General features: G+C 45.4%; 1 protein-coding gene across 1 annotated transcript in view; it reads left to right on the top strand.

Moving 5' to 3' along the window:
• The window catches only part of LOC138488293 (multidrug and toxin extrusion protein 1-like), an 832142-nt gene that overhangs the window by 693697 nt on the left and 120582 nt on the right, over positions 1 to 17863 (top strand). Inside the window, exon 11 of the mRNA XM_069615176.1 lies at positions 13114 to 13222. Within this exon, the coding sequence (XP_069471277.1) occupies positions 13114 to 13222 (109 nt within the window). The remainder of the gene's footprint in view (positions 1 to 13113; positions 13223 to 17863) is intronic.

Below are 17863 nucleotides of genomic sequence, written 5' to 3' on the forward strand. Positions count from 1 at the left end.
GCCGCTGATGATACTGAGCCGCTGATGATACTGAGCCGCTGATGATACTGTGCCTCTTATGATACTGAGCCACTGACGATACTGAGCCTCTTATGATACTGAGCCACTGATGATACTGAGCCTCTGATGATACTGAGCCACTGATGATACTGAGCCTCTTATGATACTGAGACACTGATGATACTTAGCCTCTGATGATACTGAGCCACTGATGATACTGAGCCACTGATGCGCATTATTCTGACTCATGAGGCTCCAATATCCTGGAGCTCTTCAGACATTATTTTTTGACACTAAAGAGGCATACATGTAGGTACAAGGATACAAATGTGGCTAAAAGTTTGAACGTTGTGGAAACATGAAATATTGATTGCTGGAAAGAGAGTTCAGTAGGTTGATCACCTGTACTGTTGACATTTGTGTGCAACCTTTAGATTGGAGGCTGCAATCAAGGGCAGAATAGGCTCAGCCTTTTAGGAGTCCTCAGATGATAAAATTAGTTGGACTGAGTTGGGTACACATTATCCCTAAAATTGCACAAATATTTCAGTATGCCACTATACCATTTCTCGGATGATTATTTTTAATATATTCCCTGAGGCACTTTCATGCTGGCTGGGAAGTATTTTCATGTCACTGCAAGTGCAATCTGCGAGCTAATCATGGTGTTTTCGGGCAAATTGTAGAAATTAAACCCAACAAAATATCTTTTTTATTTTGTCTTAGAAATTGTCTGTAAAACCTTAACTCTAATCTGTTTGACAATTAGGCCAGCTCAAATGTTATTTATACTGCACCATTTTCCTCAGTTTTCAAGCAAACCTTCAATAGTGTATACAAGATGTTCTAGTGGCATACACATTTAATTATGCCATGTACACTTTAAGACTGCCCTTTTTTCTACCTTATTTTCCACAAAGAATTAGCAGCAAATTCTAAACTCAAATCTGTTTCAATCAGTCCCTTAGTGCATTATATCTGTACCACTTTTGTTTCTTTTTAGAAATATCTTTAGAAGGGAAAATCCTCAATTTACCAGTAGGTGGGACTAGAAATTGAGTCAAGTCACACTTCTTTGCTCTCTTATTGTAAAATGAATTGCGATGACAGACTCAACTATCTACTTCAAGGCCGCTGTCTCAGCAGCTGGCACCTGTGTGAAGCCTTGTTATCCAGTCCTTTTTCCCTATGAAGACTGTGTACGTATATCTGAGGTGGAGACAATTTAAGACCTCTCTCTTCAAGAGCTGCACGTATTGCCATTTAAAGATTGTTTGTGTGAGGGATAGGCATGATCACTGTCTCTACTACCTTTATCCAGATCACTGTGTGATTGGCTATCACATTTGTCAGCCTTTTTCTATTAAGACCTTGAGGGATAGGCATAGGAGAGTGTTGGGCTGGCGTAGCATGGCAAAGAAACTACTTCCATAGCAGACTCTTCAAAGAGCTCATTCTCTTTCAGATGAGGTAGAACTGTCGGGAAAATGCCTGCACAGAAGAGATGTACGTCTCAGGAGCAGAGTGGAACAAGGGAGAAACTGGAGAAGGGTGTACACCTGACCTGGGTACCCAAGGCCACGTCTGTGCCCTCCCTAGAGAGTAACCACTTGCTCCCGACCACAAACACTGAAGACATGTCTGTCACCCCTCCATTGCCGTGCAATGGTGAGCACCCATCTATAAAGTTCTCATCAACAGAGCACCAGCTTTCAACGCTCCCATAAGCAACTGCTTTGTTGATGGTGAAAAAGCAGTTGGTACTCGACGCACTGTTGTCAACCACCTCTTCAAGAAGCTCTCTCTCTGCCCGCGCAACTGTCATTGCCAAATATGTTTTAAGTCTGCAATGTCAGCAGTAACCAAGCCTCAGCCAACAGAAGTGCAGTCCACGACACTGTTGATGGAGAGGCCGTCAACTGCACCGGATGTAGTGATTTCTTTGAAAATATTTGACCGAATGGAGATTTCACCAAATCCAATTCACTGAAAAGAAAAAATGTACTTTTAACTTTTTCTACTTGTTTTTATAATGCGGGGGGACCCCACCTCACCCCTCCATACCCTAACTTATAGCCTTACCCCTCACCCCACCTATTATGCATTATACATATACCACTTCTACCATTTCCAGTGAAATACATTTGGTGAAATCTCATTAGATAAAATGGTATTCGGTGAACTCTACGGTAACAAACTGCACCATCAATGGAAAAACTGACAGCAACTTTCTTGTCAATTACATCTTGTCTGTGAAGGTCCCCTGCATATTGAGCTCATTGTTGGGTGCACTAAAGAGCAACACACAAAATGTACTGTGCTCATCAATGCTATCACAGTGTAGTTTCTTGACACTAGGACCATAGTGGCATTCTTCTCTCCTTACTCGCTCGTTGCTAGACGACTGGAGTCCTAGGATGACTCTGATTTTGAGGCCCCAGAAAAAAGGTTTTCTGAGGATGACGATGATCAATAAGTGGCTCCATACGCCCTTCCTTGGCAACAGTCACACTGCCTGTCAATGAATATTCCATCCATGGTGACAAAACCATAGAAAGTGCCTCTAAGAACTCCGAAAACAACACCTGACCCCGTCACTAGCAGGTTTGCTGCCAGAGCAATCTTTTTTGACATGCATACTTTGCCAGAAATGTTCGTTGGACACGCTCCTGAAGACACAAGACCTCATAGACCCTCTCCAGATTATATGAGGCCTTGCATTCGTCTGTTCCCTCATTCTAGCAGGCTGCGCCACAGAGGGCAGAAGGGGAAGTGCTCTCCTCTAGTACATAGGGGCAGTTCCAAGATGGAGGACGAACAAGATCCCCTCGGCACCTTGTCAGCTCACTCATCTCAGATGAATTAATTAATTGCCTTAGAAGGATGCCACCAGTGATACGGCCTTGAGGGATTCACTCCACCCACCTCCAATGAAAAAGGTGCCTGCCAGGTGCAACGCCCAAGGCGTAAAAGCTATTCTCTCTTAATGCCACAGAAGAAAAGTAAGATGACTTTCTTTATGGGAGAAGGTACAATTCACACACGACAGTAATAACAATTCATGTCCATCTTGGGAAATGTATGAGAAGATGGCCTACATGCTATGAAGACCCAGTTCACTTTCCCTCCAAAGAAAGAAAGGGCGGAGAAGAAAAGCAAGCTGCCAGGCACACATAGTGCCAAATTTAATGTATTGTTTTTCATTAAAATCCTTCACATTCAATAAAAACAACCTATCCTCCCGAGACAACAGTCCTGTTTCGGGAGGATAGTTCAGGAGCAAGGTGCTCGCCTTGGAAGCAAGACTACGTGGAACACAGGTTCGATCCCCGGGTCCACACTTAGAAACCTCTGGGTATTAAGCGAGTTATACATAATCAAATAAAATAAAAATATATATAAACCGCAACCCAACAATAACATTTAATGCTCACAAATGTATCCCTTTCCTGTCCTGCCGAAAACAAACCGCGTGTGCAAGGAAAGCAAGAACGGATAGCTCTACAGATCTATTATGCAGTTATAACATTCTACACTGCACTTAAAAAAAAGATCTCCGATTTTGTTGACATAAATAAAATAATTTAAAAGAGCAACAGTAGCCGGACGCAAGATACATCCGTACTCTCTTCCTGACCCTATCAATATAATAATCAGGACAAACAAATGAAACGTGATCTATAGCTTTGATGCGCAAATTGTTACATAGACCTTTTCGCCCATCCGAAGGTTTAGCAGGCCATCTTTCTACCATAGCCTTTACCTTCATTTGCCCCATCCCTGCTTTTTATGTACCGCCTGTGAGCTCATCATACCCCAGATTGTTAAAAATATAACAACCATTTAAATATTTCATACAATTAACTGTTCCCAGTCCTCTGGTGAAGTGGCAATATTAGTACATTAGTTTTCTGTTACACAACTTAAGTTGTTCAATTGCTGATTCCTGTTAATTACTCCACAGCCATGTTCAGCACATCCTGTAACGTCTTTCCCCATACCCACAACCCAATTTGTCCCAAAGAATGCTTTAACAGCAGATAGAAATAAGCTTTGGCAATGCCAAAAGTTTGGGCTTTTGTGTAGGCATGGGACAGGCACTTGACAGGCACTGGGGTAGTGGTATTAACTGGCCATAGATGGTAGCAGCTGCAAAATCGTGTGAATACCTTGGCATATAAGAGTACTGCCTGGAAAATGCCTAATACATTGCACAAGCCAAAACTGTTGACTTTACCACTGCTTCTTGTTAACAGGACCTCAGTGAAGGACACACAGAGTGCTTATAAATCAAGTGGCTGAAGGCAGACCTGGTAAGATATTTGTATTACACCAGTAGCGGGTTTGCAGCTCCAATTATGATATTAACTCTTAGAAGATTGCTATGAACAAACAGTCGTCGATGAGTGCCAAGTTTGATGGTAAGGATTCATTAAAGCAACGTGGGTATGGACAGGAAATGGGTGGGAATGGCCATAGGGATTAGCATGTCCATGGGAAGTCAACGGGTGGGCAAATAACCAACCTACACTGACAGCTAATAACATTCGACAACTTGGCGCATTCAATTCTTCAACACAGATATATTCAGGAGTTTAACAGAAAACCTCCACAAATGTGAAAACCTCACATAACCGAATTTATGGATTTCACTGCGCAATGTCACTTAGGGGAAATCAGCACGCAAAGCTCGCGATCTCACCGCCACATGAAGGTATGCGCAAACTCCCAATCGCTTTGGAAGCAACACGCAAAGGCAAGGACCGATCAGGAATATAGGGGTGTGGGCACGCAGTTGGGGTACTGATTGCAGTTAGGGATGAGCTTATGCAGATTAGCGGGGTGCAGCCATAGTTTACTGGGATTTCGCAAGCAGATTTACCAGGGCCGACTTGAGTTACGAGTCATGCAACGCATATTGTCGGGGTGCAGTTATGGGGACCCTATGCAGTGTTGCAGGGGTGCTGCCTTGGTTGCGGGGAGACGACACGCAGTATTGCTGAGGTGCCCGAGTTCGCGGATGAGGTGGGTGGAAAGGTTGGTAAATGTGGCTGGATTTGCTTTGCGTGGGGGCGTGTTGCGGGTCGTTCTGGCCGCTAGTTGCGCATAGGGTTACTTTGCGGTAAACATTCTATGAATACGCGGAATGCGCAAAGTGACTTTCACGTGCAGTTGCGCGCACAGTTGTTTTAAGCACAGAGTACTTTGCGGGGCTTTGCCCTTATTCTATGAATCGGGTCCTTAATATCTAAATTATTTTTTTCTGTTATCAACCTCAGCATATTTCCTGTCCATTTGAAAGCATTCCTCATCAGATGTTACCCTACTTGCTGAGCTTTGTGTTAAGCTGCTTGGCTCAGACATCCATCAAGGTCAATTTGGTGCCAATTCCATGTTACACCAAGTGTCACAGGACTACATTGCTCTATTCTAAACACATAGTTAAAGTATGCATGAAAGGTCTCTTCAGGAGGTCCAGCTGATCAAGATAATTTCCTCTGCATGGGAGCTTAATAGAGTTCTAGCAACGCTACTGGGGCAATGGTGCAATCCTTCGAACCTAGGCATGAATTGGACCTTGCGTTGGCCTCTTGAAAGACCGCCTTTCTACTGGTCATTACCACAGCAACGAGAGTTGGAGATATAATTCAATTGATATAATTGAACCATTCAGGAGACTCTGCCAACAGGAATAAATCGGTGTTGCACAGCAATCCGAAGTGTTTACCGTAGGTACTTATTACCTTTGATGTTAACTAACTTGTTCTGACATTTATTTCTGCCAATCTCACGTCAGTAGATGAAAGGTCATTGAACACTCTGGATTGAAACAGCACTTCAAGTATTACATCAATAGCATCAAGGTGATACGTCAATTCACTCAACGCTTGGTGCCGTTCGCACCAAACCGAACAGGAAAATTAATCCACCAGAAAGGCATAACTAGATGGACAGTGGCCTGAATTGAATGTTGACACAAGAAAGCTGCAAGACCTCTTCTGGAAGGCTCAGAACACATTCCAGCAGAGCCATCGTAATGACGACGGCGATGCTTGCCACTGTTCTCCTGGAGACATATGCCGAGCAGCGAAGTAGGAAGTAACCCGCACCTTCAAGAAGCAGCACAACATGAACACAGCGGCCAGAGAGCAGATAAAGGTTGGCCAAGCAGTTCTACAAAACATTTCTCCAATAGGACACGATCATTCACCCCCTCCATCCATGTGCTATGCCTTTTTTCATGACCATTTTGCATTCTGACTTCCTAAATATAGTCTATACAAGAGTATGTGAATCTATGAAGGATCCACTGCTTCAGAAAAAAAAACTTAAGTGATAGGGTCAGGGGTCTTACCGTGTCAAGGGAGAGGGGCAAGGACCCCTCTGAACCTGGGGGTAACCAGCATATCAGGGCAATGCCAGATCCAGACCTACCCCAGAGGTAGTGTGGGGGAATTGGGGTGGACTGCTGTCCCCAGCTCCCTGGCGATGGAGCCAAAAGAAATCCTGCCTAAAAGTGAGAGTCTTTTGTAACTCATCAGCCTCACCTGCTTATCTATTTTTTTTTATTCCTGCTATATCCTTTTACAAGAAGGGCCTCATTACAGGGATGCTGGTGAGCGCTGAAACAGTCAATATTTTCAGCACCCACCAAATTACAGGTAGGATTACAAATACCAACTGCGGTTTCCCAAGGGAATAAAGCCAGCAGTAAATACTGCCCTATTACAAGAGGAAATACCACCTTAAAAATCTGCCCATTTTTTAAAGTACTTGTCCCATACAGATGGGAAATACACATGCTGCCTTATCACACAGGGAACAAGAGGTGTCCCAGGAGACATTGTAAGGCGCTGTAAAGATGTGCATTTTTGATAACCACATTGTCACCAACGTTTCATGTACTGCTTGAAAGTGTCAGAATTCACCCTTTTGTGTGTTAAAAATAAGTGGAGTAGGGCTATGCACCACTACAGTACACAAATCATTTCCACTCGCAAAATGAGTGTAAAATTGACAGAATTTTTCGTTTTTTATCACTGCCAGGAATAACCCCAACATGGAATGAGGCCATACTCTAGGAACTACTTTGACATTTCACTCGTATGCTTTCTGAAAGGGAATTGGTTGCCAACCACTAACAACTGCGTGAATGTGTATTTGCCTTTTTGCTCTTATGTTTCAAGGTCCTTCATGTATGTTATGTTATGAATATTTGTACCGGGGTGGACCGACCTATATGGAACTCAGGAGATTTCCCGGTAGGCCTCTGCACCCAGGACATCTTTTATGTGCTAGTCTATTTTATTAACAAGTGCTCTCACAGGAAAGGGGTTGGGCTTGCTGAACATGTGTAATAGGGGGCTACTGTGAAAACATTTTCCAGGGCCTCCTTTGGTTCCCAGACCACCCCTGTATTTATACCATGCAGCACTTCCATTTGCTTGATCTTAATTCACTCTGGTGGCCCTAAAAGAGAGTGCGTGGGGTTTGGGTAGTCAGGATGAAAGGGAAAGTGCAAGATGGCTGTTCTCTTGTGTTGATGCATGTCAATTAGAAGAACCCCGAGCTATGCATACATGTGAGTTTCTAGGGTTTGTCTTAAGGGAATCAAGATATGTATGTCAAGGAAGAAGACCTTGTCTGCCCACAGTGCTAGGATGCTTTGGCTGAGGTATGTGATATGGTTGTTGAGGTGTAGTGTCCTCTTGTTTGCCGTCTGGCCATTATCCCAATCCTCTACACTAGACAAGTCAGGGAGCTCCAGCCACTGACAACTACTGTTTTCACCACTGCAGATATCCCCACCACCAAGAACCTCCAAATCTGAGGAACTTTGGGCAAACTCTGAAGATCCAAGGACCACCATTCAGATGGCTAAAGGCTAGTCAGGGTTCCACACTTTAGAGGCCCCCCTCCTTACCCACCACAGCATCAAAACTGGAAACGTCTGCTCTGCCTATCTATAAAGTACCAAATGCATTGAAGCCACACAATCCCCTTTGCTAATGACTGCAGAGATATCCATTATCCAACACTAACAGAAGGTTTGACCGTTCCCATCAGCGAACAAAACAAGAGCTACAATCGCTCCTCCAAGCACTGGTGCACAACTGTTAATGATTCGCTGTCACAGACTGTGCGGTAAATCAATATTAGAGAACGCAGCTGTCACTATCTGCAGGCTCCAGCACAGCAGAGACACCCTCACTGACCAGGACACCCCATACTCTGCTCACATCAAAGAAAGAGACACACACTTTATCTACTCATTGACATGGACTTCGACACCAGCTGCAGGCTTCACTACTGCAATGACAAGCCCTCCCTGGCAAGAACAGTCTAGTAAAACTGTCCAAGCTAACCACTAAGGGCTTAGATGCACCAGGATTGTCCACTCGTTGTCACAGACTATGTGGAGAATCCATCTTCTAGAAGGCAGCTGTCCCTGAAGGCGGCTGCAGGCACAGCCAATACAGGGATGCCATCACTGATCAAGATGTCGTAATCAGACCTATCCCGCTCACTGCCAAGTCCTAGAGGCAGTAAAGATCTCCAATTGCTGACACACTGCATGGCTATATCAGTCTTTGATAACCCATCCATTACAGGGTTAAATCAATCTCAACGATGGTGGGAATAAGGGAAAGTCATCAAAGTATGCACCCAACCTGCATTTTAACAGTGCTTTCAGTCTGAACTCGCCCCCTCCCGGGCCACAACAACTCCCCCGACATGCCCCCATGCAATACATAAACAGCCAGAACAGCTACCTTTGCGCGCATCCCTGGGCACGAATACACACACCCTTCAAACAGTGTGTGGGGTCCCCCGCAAGCAAGCTTGCATCTTGGGGACCCTGCATGGGGTCCCCTGTAACTGTTACTGGCACCACGACAACATGCATACGATTTATCGTAACCCGGTTAAAGCCAGAAAATCGGCGGGTGAACCCCAGTAAACTGTTCCTGCACCCTGCTACACTGCATATGCGCACCCCTAAGTCAGATCGGAACTACGGCTGTGTACATGCATCCCTAAATCCAACACCCAATCTTACTCCTGCAGAGTGAATCCTATGTGCAAGTGTCTGGATGCCTGCCTTCAGGTGGCTGATATTATCAGGGCTTTGCATGGCCATTTCCCCACCAAGAGGTTGCGTGCTTAGATCCATGAATATGTGTTGTTCCACACAATAGTGGGCAGGCAATAGACTGCCTGTGGGCCATCCCTCATAACACCCACTTTTTGCCTTGTTCTTCCTCATTTTCCATGTTCCGCCCCCTAGCCTGCCCTCTGCGCAAGCCATCCCTATATTCTGCATAGTGTCTTACGGAAGTCACTCGGCCTCTCGTAGTGACGTGCCAAGCCTGTGCGAAGTCCCTGCAAAGTATGTAAAAGTGCCACGCAGTCGATTCCATGAATCGACAAACAGGATTTCACACACAGTTTCGCATGCAAAGTTCCGATTTTTGGTGCAGATAGTTCCATGAGTCGGGCCCTAAGAGTGCAGTCAATGAGTCACAAATACTGTTCATTTTGTCCACCAAGAGTATAAGACACAGTCCCCAATGATATGAATGATGTAGGGAAATGTAACAGGATTGGGCCCCTACTTTATCGAACTCAATACCTAAAGTTGTATTCAATTTACTTTAATGGTAACCAAGGATTAAGAATCAGGGTGATAAGCATGCATTGGTCATAAAGGAATGCACTGGTGCTAGGTCATACAAAATGACATATTTTGAAAATGATTGACCATTTGCTGCCCTAACTTCTATTATAAATGAAATCACTGTACTATGTTTCTATCCATAGCTGGTAGTTTTAACACATAATTAAACACAGAGACAGTGCTCAACCCTTTTTTGATACATGTTCTTCTTTACTAGGTTGCCGCCAACACGGGTTTCGACCTGTACAGGTAGGTCTTCATCTGGGCTTTTGGACCATTGATCCAATCCAATTTTTTACATTAATACCACAGATATTAATTTCAGTAACATAAAGATTTCCATATTATTCATTATCACCAATTTAGAAATCGGAATCCATATGCACAGGTACATCCATAATTATTCGCAAAAAGCCGATCAATCATAAAACCCTGCGCGGTTACCAGGGGCAGGGAGTAAGCACACAAAAGGCTCATGTTACTTTTCTATGTCAGCATCACATGGTATAAGAACACTGGGCATTTGTTATGCCCATTCCTAATAATTAATCACCCTATTTATTCAAGTGTCTGCTACCTCCACCATGGCCATGCGTCCATCACCAAGACACCAACCCGCAGTCTTTATTAGAAAGAAAAGAGACTGCCAAGGTGGTTCCCTATCATATAGTTCTTCATTTGTCTAGTGGAAAAGTGCTTTACATTTTAGGGTAAATCACTCCATGGATAATATAATGACCGTTATGTTGGTCCAAAATGAACCCAATTCCTTTCTCTTCAGTTTCCGAAGGGTTTCTTAAAATCCTGAATGTCATCAATGCCTGTAAAATTAATTAAGCAACTGCTCAAAGTTCTACCCTTAGCGGACTGTGTTCCAAACTGAAGAAGTGGTCAATGAAAGATAATACCTTAATTACAAGAACCAAATCTCATGATCCTCTTCTAATTTCTCTGAAGAAAAGTCTATATGAATTTGTTTTCACTTATACAATCCTCAAGTAGAATGTCACCTGAAATGGTTATTATAAGGGATTTGTGGGTGCGCCACTATAAAAGGAAGGAATACACCGCCAGCAGAGAGTTGAAAAAGAGTGGCCGTTGTCATTACATCCTAATGTGCACGTTCTTTAGAATTTCATTTATTGTCTTTGTCTTGGAACAACAAATGACTTGGCCTGCGAAATCGATAATTATAGTAACCATTTATCCTATTATTGATGTATTGTGTCGGTGCACCACCACCTGGACACCTACATTGAAAAGAAAAAACCTTACCTCCTAAAATAACCAGTCCTTAGACTCCGGACTAGTATCAGATCTTTAAATGTAATAGATTTATCTTAAATTGAGATAACTGATGCAAAGAAAATGGTCAATTGCAAGTGGCCTCAATCCACTATTCATGGTCTGTGCCATTAAGCCTGACTGAGAGGTGACTTTGTGAAAGATACTCACAATTATAGAGAGTCTGTTTGTCTTCTCTGGCACAGTTGGAGTAAGATGCGGCAATCCGTGGCGGTTCTAGCACCACTATTTACAAAAAATGCTTGTTTTTATTCGCTGCATGATGTCAGAACGTTTATCACGTTCTTGACACGGTGTTGCCCCTCCGTTTCGCATTTTGTATTAGTAAACAAACCTGCTCGTACTTTGTATTACAATTCCAATATTGGCCTGCTAACCCACATTCAAAAGGGTCACCCCACTGTACAGTGTAAAACCATTTATTGTCTATTTCAAATGGTAATGAAAAATTGGCAAAAGTGCAAAGACCTACTTTTACCTCTCACAAGGGATGGAGGTTATTCTTATTTTAATTTTAAAGTACATATACACTACAACAGAGCTTCACAGTCTACAATGTCCCTCCGTGAGCGATTCTTCCACGGTCCACAACGGAACACCAAATTATGTTGCAAAAGAGACGTGGTAAGTCATACACGTTCCCTGTTTATACACTTGCTCTTAGTAACAACACAGCAACTTAAACGTTTTTATCAATATACCATTGGTCTACTAAGCATTGTGTTTCGTACCCACTCCATATTAGCCAAAGTGAGTTTCACCATGTCCACTAGCTCTTAAAAAATAACATCATGGTAATGTACATTATCTTCCATGGAGGGAACTTGTCCTGTATAGCTTATCTTGTTGATACTCCTACGTGTTATCAATCACTACAATGCCCATTACTCATTCATCCAATACTCCAGTACCATATCCTCGCCTAACATGTACACAAAATACAAGTGCTGACGGTGGTGATCAGTAACCATGCACAGAGGTACTTCTAGCAACTTGTAAACTTGTCTAGTATTTAAGTCATGTTGACACAGAAAACTGCAAACAATTAGGTGTCTGACCTTAATCGTATTCCACTTTGTGAAATGGTGAGAAACACTTGTGTACAGGCGCGCCATATCATATCAAAGAGCCTCATTCCTGGTATAGGGCACTGGTGGTGGACACACCATCCAGTCAGCCAAGCAGAACACTACTCTTTATTGTCTGGATTGCTTGACAACTTTTTCAATACGATTCCATAAGTTTACCAAACGTTTCTCAACATTCATTGATATTCAAGTTATTGAAATAAGGTATCATTTCATGGATCCATGAACCCTTCCACCTCACAATCATAATAAAGATTGCGGAATACAGAAATGTCTTGACATTGAATACTAAAAGCAGAAAAACAAGCAAAAAATCCCTACTTGTGTCAACACACATCAGCAATTTACAGGTGTTCCTGGTCACATCTAATATCAGCACTCACAGGAAGGAGCTCATTTTGTGATCTGTATTCAGGCCTTTACATACAGTTCTGTATTTACAGATTGCCTTCGATTCTGCCCTCCTTAGTGCTTGTTCTCTGCCCCCCCGCCCCCCACGTCCCTCTGGCTCTTCGGTATTGTTTTCAACCCTGTGAATCTTATGTCAGCCTTACTGTCCATTTGGTGGCACTCTTGCCAATGTACAGACAAGGGAAATTGCAGGTCATCCTTGTTCAATGTGCTCACATGTTCACCTATCGGGATCCTAAACTGATGGATCATGCTTCCAATATAGTGAAGTCCACACGCACACACTGTAGTGTAAGCAACACATTTTTATCTGCATTTAATGAAATTGGATATTCTCGATTCCTCGTTAATATTGGTCCTGATATGTTTACATTCTTTAGTGTACAAGCATAGCCTACAAATGCCACATTCGTAGAACCCGGTAATATTATGACTTAACCACGTTTTGGGTGCTTCCACTGGTTTTAGGTAAGATTGACTAAATTCCCTTTTCAAAGTTGGTGCGTTTGTGTAGACCAGGGTGGGTCTCTTCATTATATAGGATTGTAAGTTCGGATCTAATGTCAAAATGCTGTGTGGGTTCTCAGGCCTGTTGTCAGTTGACCTAATATGTGATCCTTTCTTTTTCAGATGCCCCTCGGATTCAGTATAGCGGTCAGCGTCCGAGTGGGCAATGCTCTCGGAGCAGGACTGGCCGAACAAGCAAAGAAATCTGCTGCTGTTGCGTTAATAGTGACAGGTACTAAAGGGCTACCTCTTTATTCACCACCGCTTCCCATTCTATGTTTTGGGATTTGCCACCTGCAAACATGTTTTAAACATCATCTGCTGTCACGAGGAGAGCCTCAGAGGACTTTAGCCAAAACATGTAGAGCCTTTCATTGTCATTGTGGTGGAGCCAATGGGTCACTGCTTTGGATTACCTTGATACCTAGTCCAGGTTATCTGCACTGTTTAACCTTACTGCTAATAACCCAATGTATGGGCCACATTCTCAGTGGCGTCCATGCATTGCTTTCTCCTTCCAGGAAGAGCCTTGGTTTGAACACACAGATTCTGTAATTTCAGATGTTTTTACTGGGTAGACAGTGGCCCAAGCGGTGACTGCCTTGAACCATCCAGAGATTACACTTGTTGGTCTTTCATGTTCAGAGCAATAACTGGTTCTATATAGAGGCAAGGTGGACTGATGTACCCTCCTGCTACCTTCAGAAGTTCTTTGCGGATTCTAATTGAATTAGGACATTTCACTCTGTTTTTGTCCTTGTCACTTTACCAGGTAGGCAGAAGAAGCTCCTCGCTATTGGACTATAAAAAGAAATCTGATATTCTACGTTGTCTGTACGAAGGACTTTGCTTTGACTGGCAGCCTTGCTATCACCTATAAAAAAGGCAAATGCAGAGAAGCTACCACCTTTCGCTAGATGCCTAGCTTCAGGCTCAGAATGGGCAAGAGGGTGACTCCCGAAGTGAAGGCCCAACATTCCAATGTGTGGCCCAATTATTTGGATCAGAGTGGACCAGTATGTTTGCCAAAGGGGGACAGTTTGATGAGTTACTTGACTGTGCAGCTAGTGGTTTTGACCAGTATTACAGTACACAATTATCTAAAAATCACAGTTTGCAACACCTTTCACCAAAGAACTCCCCTTTGGCTACTCAAACTGCCTGTCACAGTAATAATGAATTACCATTTCTGACTGTGGGTCACTTTTTCCCTGGTGCCTGTGCCATTTTTCTGTATGACCCAGTCCGACCTTCTCTACCTTCTAACAACTCCCACAGCTATGATACAAAAGGGGCATCATGTCCAGAAAATATCCCCTATAAAAAGCAACATGGGAGTCTTACAAAAAGCATTTGCCTTTATATGAAACTGCAGGAAGCGCCACATGGGCTGGTCTGTAGGTATATTTACACCATTCCACTCTGAATTCCAGGTCCAGAGCTGGTGCTCATTGTGGAAAAGCCTATCCACACAGCTGGTTCAATTAAAGAAGGGTTTGGATCCAAGCTGTCACCACTCGCTGTCCATCTGTCCGCTCAATCTACTTTCAGGAGCTGGACAGAGAAAAGCCAGACAACAGAATTAATTTGAGCCACACTCCGTCCACACCGAGTCCCTGCTTCTCGTTGTTCATGGCCGCCTGCCTATTTGAAGCAGAAGTGAGGGGTGACAAGTCAGGGGAAAGAAAAGGGGTTGCCATAGGGATGCCGATACACGATCTCCTGGCGTGACGCTGTTCCGATAACTGTGCGCAGGCTTTCCAGAGCAAGGGATCCATCCCAGATTCATGATCTGTTCAATACTCTCCTTACCAAGAAGTGGGGGCCACAAACATTTAAAAACAAAATACATTAAGAATTCATTTCAAGATGGAAACTGTCAGGTGGGTCTGCTTTTGCAAAGTATCCTTTGTGTTATAGGTCTTGGTCTCCCCCACAATACTCGTCACCACCAGGACCCCTCTTCATTTATTGTTTAACTCTGTTGGAAAAGCATATATGATCAAACGGTCTCATAATAACATTGTCGGTGGGGCGTGGCTTGGAAGCCATGTGAGAGGACGCGCTCTTGGAAGAGCTCCTGAAGATCCTGCATTTATCCTGTGTAAAAGTGCATTGAGACTAACTTTCGCGAGTCAGGAACGAAGGAACCCGTCCATGAATGTATGCTGCATAAATATTGAGGAGCTGAATCCTTCGTAAGCCCGGCAACAACAGAAAAATTGCGATCGAAGATCCGGGAGTCACGGCCCGGACGGAGGGAAGATGGCGGCCATGCCGGACAACGGAGGAGATACATGCGGGGCGATGAAGAGGCATTCTCGTAGTGATCGGTGGCAAAGTAAGCTGTGAAGTGTGAGAATGGCCTCTGGGAGAGAACCGGCGAGTCTCGGTGGGCACCGATTACTTATCACGGGCTTTGGACAGTGACGGTCAGTGGTCGGCACTAGGACCCACCCGAGCTGACCACCCGCCTTGGGTGCCGGAGCATCGCGTGCTGGTCAAGCGGCAGCCTTGGGACGGAGGGCCCACATTGTGTAGGAACTCGCTGGTAGGGACCCAGTCGAGTGGCGGAAGGAGTGACTGCGGAGGTACACTTGGTGCGGGAGAAGCGACTCGCTCCATTGCGAGCGGAAGGTGGGCTCCTCTCTCCCGGGGTGGGGGTGAGGCGGGAGTGTACGGGCCCGCGACATACAGTGGTGGTGGAATGGCGAATAAATCCGTCAGACAGAAAGTGAAACAACCCACATTGGATGAGTTTACCAAGACACCACCAGGCCCAGAAAGTGCTCGGAGCAAGGAGAAGCCATCTGCAGGCGGCATGGCCGCCGCTAGCCCAAATCAGGACGTGTTAGTTGCGCTCGCAGAATTGAAAGCGGATTTGAAAACCGCTTGGGAAGCCAAGCTCGAAATGGTGGTGGCGGACCTGAAAACAGTGCTTGACCTCAAAGTGGGAGAAGTTCGGGAGGAGGTGAACCTACTTCGACAAGATGTGAGGACTCTGTCGGAGCGCACGGAGAGCCTGGAAAAGGAGGGGAGCGCCAACACGGCAGATTGCGCCTCACACAAGGCCGACCTGCATGTCTTGGAACAGAAAGTGCGCAACCTGGAGAACAGGGCCGAAGAAGCAGAAGGGCGCGCCCGGAGGAATAATATCCGTGTAGTGGGCATCCCGGAAGGATTGGAGGGTCACAACCCCACGGACTTCATTGAGAATATGTTGCTCCAAGAGATCACTGGGGGAGTGCTGTCGCAGGGTTTTGCGGTGGAGCGAGCGCATAGAGCATTGGCCAGGAGGCCTCCGCCGGGCGGTCCGCCCAGGCCAATGATAGCCAAAATCCTTAACTACCGAGACAGAGAGAGGATTTTGGAGCATTTTCGCAAAGGAGGAACCATCAAGAGGGGGGAGGCCACCATAACGGCCTACCCAGACTACACCATGATGGTGCAGAGGAGTCGGATGAACTTTGCAGCGGTCAAAAGGAGACTTAGAGAGGCGGGGAAGAAGTATATGCTCCTCTACCCGGCCAAATTGAAGGTGATCCACAACAACAGATCCTTGTTTTTCGAGTCGCCTGAGGAAGCCATGGGTTGGTTGGACATGCAGGGCAGCCCCCAGGAGCCGGAGGTCCAGGCTGATGAAGGTGGCAATAAGAGTTAAGTGCGCTACGACGATAAAGAGTGCAGCCAGAAGACTATGGGACTTGAATATAGTTACTGTTATGGCCGGGGGAGGTCGGGCCTGGAACTGAATGATCAATGCACTGTTTGCACCGTACCTGTGGTTATACGAAGGAGCCTTTCGGGGCTAGTCCATTCACCCCCATTTAGTGTTTTTTAGTTAAGTGGCCGTTAGGGCGACTTTACCCTACTGGGCTCTGTGTGTAACAGCCAGAACTAGATGTGGGGGGGCCTGAGTTCCCGAGGTGGAGCTGGGCAACAGTTGGGGAGGGTGTTGGGGGGACGGGTGGGGGGAATGGGGGGTGCGGGGAAAGTTGGGGTGTACATAGCGTTGGGGAGTTTAAGTTTGACCGCGAGCCCTGGGAGTACATTTTGGATGAGATATCTGGACGGCACGGATGAGCGGGGTGGGTTGGGGGGGAGTGGGCAGGATACCAGTGAATTATGGGGGAGCTAAAATTGCTAACATGGAACGTCAGGGGTCTCAATAGCTATCTAAAACGGAATAAAGTCATGCTATACTTGAGAAGGCAAAAGATAGACATCGCATTGTTGCAAGAAACGCATTTGACCCGAGATAAACTGGAGCTGGTAAAGAAAAAGTGGGGTGGAACGGTGGTGGGATCCACGTACTCGGCTTATGCCAGAGGTGTACTGATCTGGGTGGCGCCACATGTCCCGTTTCAACTGAGGCAGGAAATCTTGGATACTGAGGGGCGCCTGGCTATGGTAAGAGGGGCAATCGAGAATAAAGAGATGTGTGTAGTGAACACGTATGCCCCGAACCAGGGCACGGCAGAGTACTATCGGACTATGAGTGCCAGCCTGAGCTGGTGTGTTGGGAGTGCGGTGTTCTGGGGAGGGGATTTTAACTGTGTGTTGGAGCCGGGGATGGATAGATCCGACGATAAAGTGACTAGGCCCGCCCCGGCAGCCCGGGCGCTGCGGACGCTGCTGCGAGACTTCGAGCTCGAGGATGTGTGGAGGACTAAGCACCCCAATGTGAGACAGTACTCACACTACTCGGCCCCGCAGCAGTTGCACACCAGGCTTGATTATATCTTTGCCACATCGGATGTCTTGACAGAGGTGTCCAGGGCGGAATATAAAGCGAGGGTCCTATCGGACCACTCGCCATTGGTGGTGGGTTGGCAATATGGCCGCCCCAGAGCGCGGATCCCGACGTGGCGTC

This window comes from Ambystoma mexicanum, chromosome 9, assembly GCF_040938575.1.
Source record: "Ambystoma mexicanum isolate Mex_15411 chromosome 9, UKY_AmexF1_1, whole genome shotgun sequence".
NCBI classification, from domain to species: domain Eukaryota; kingdom Metazoa; phylum Chordata; class Amphibia; order Caudata; family Ambystomatidae; genus Ambystoma; species Ambystoma mexicanum.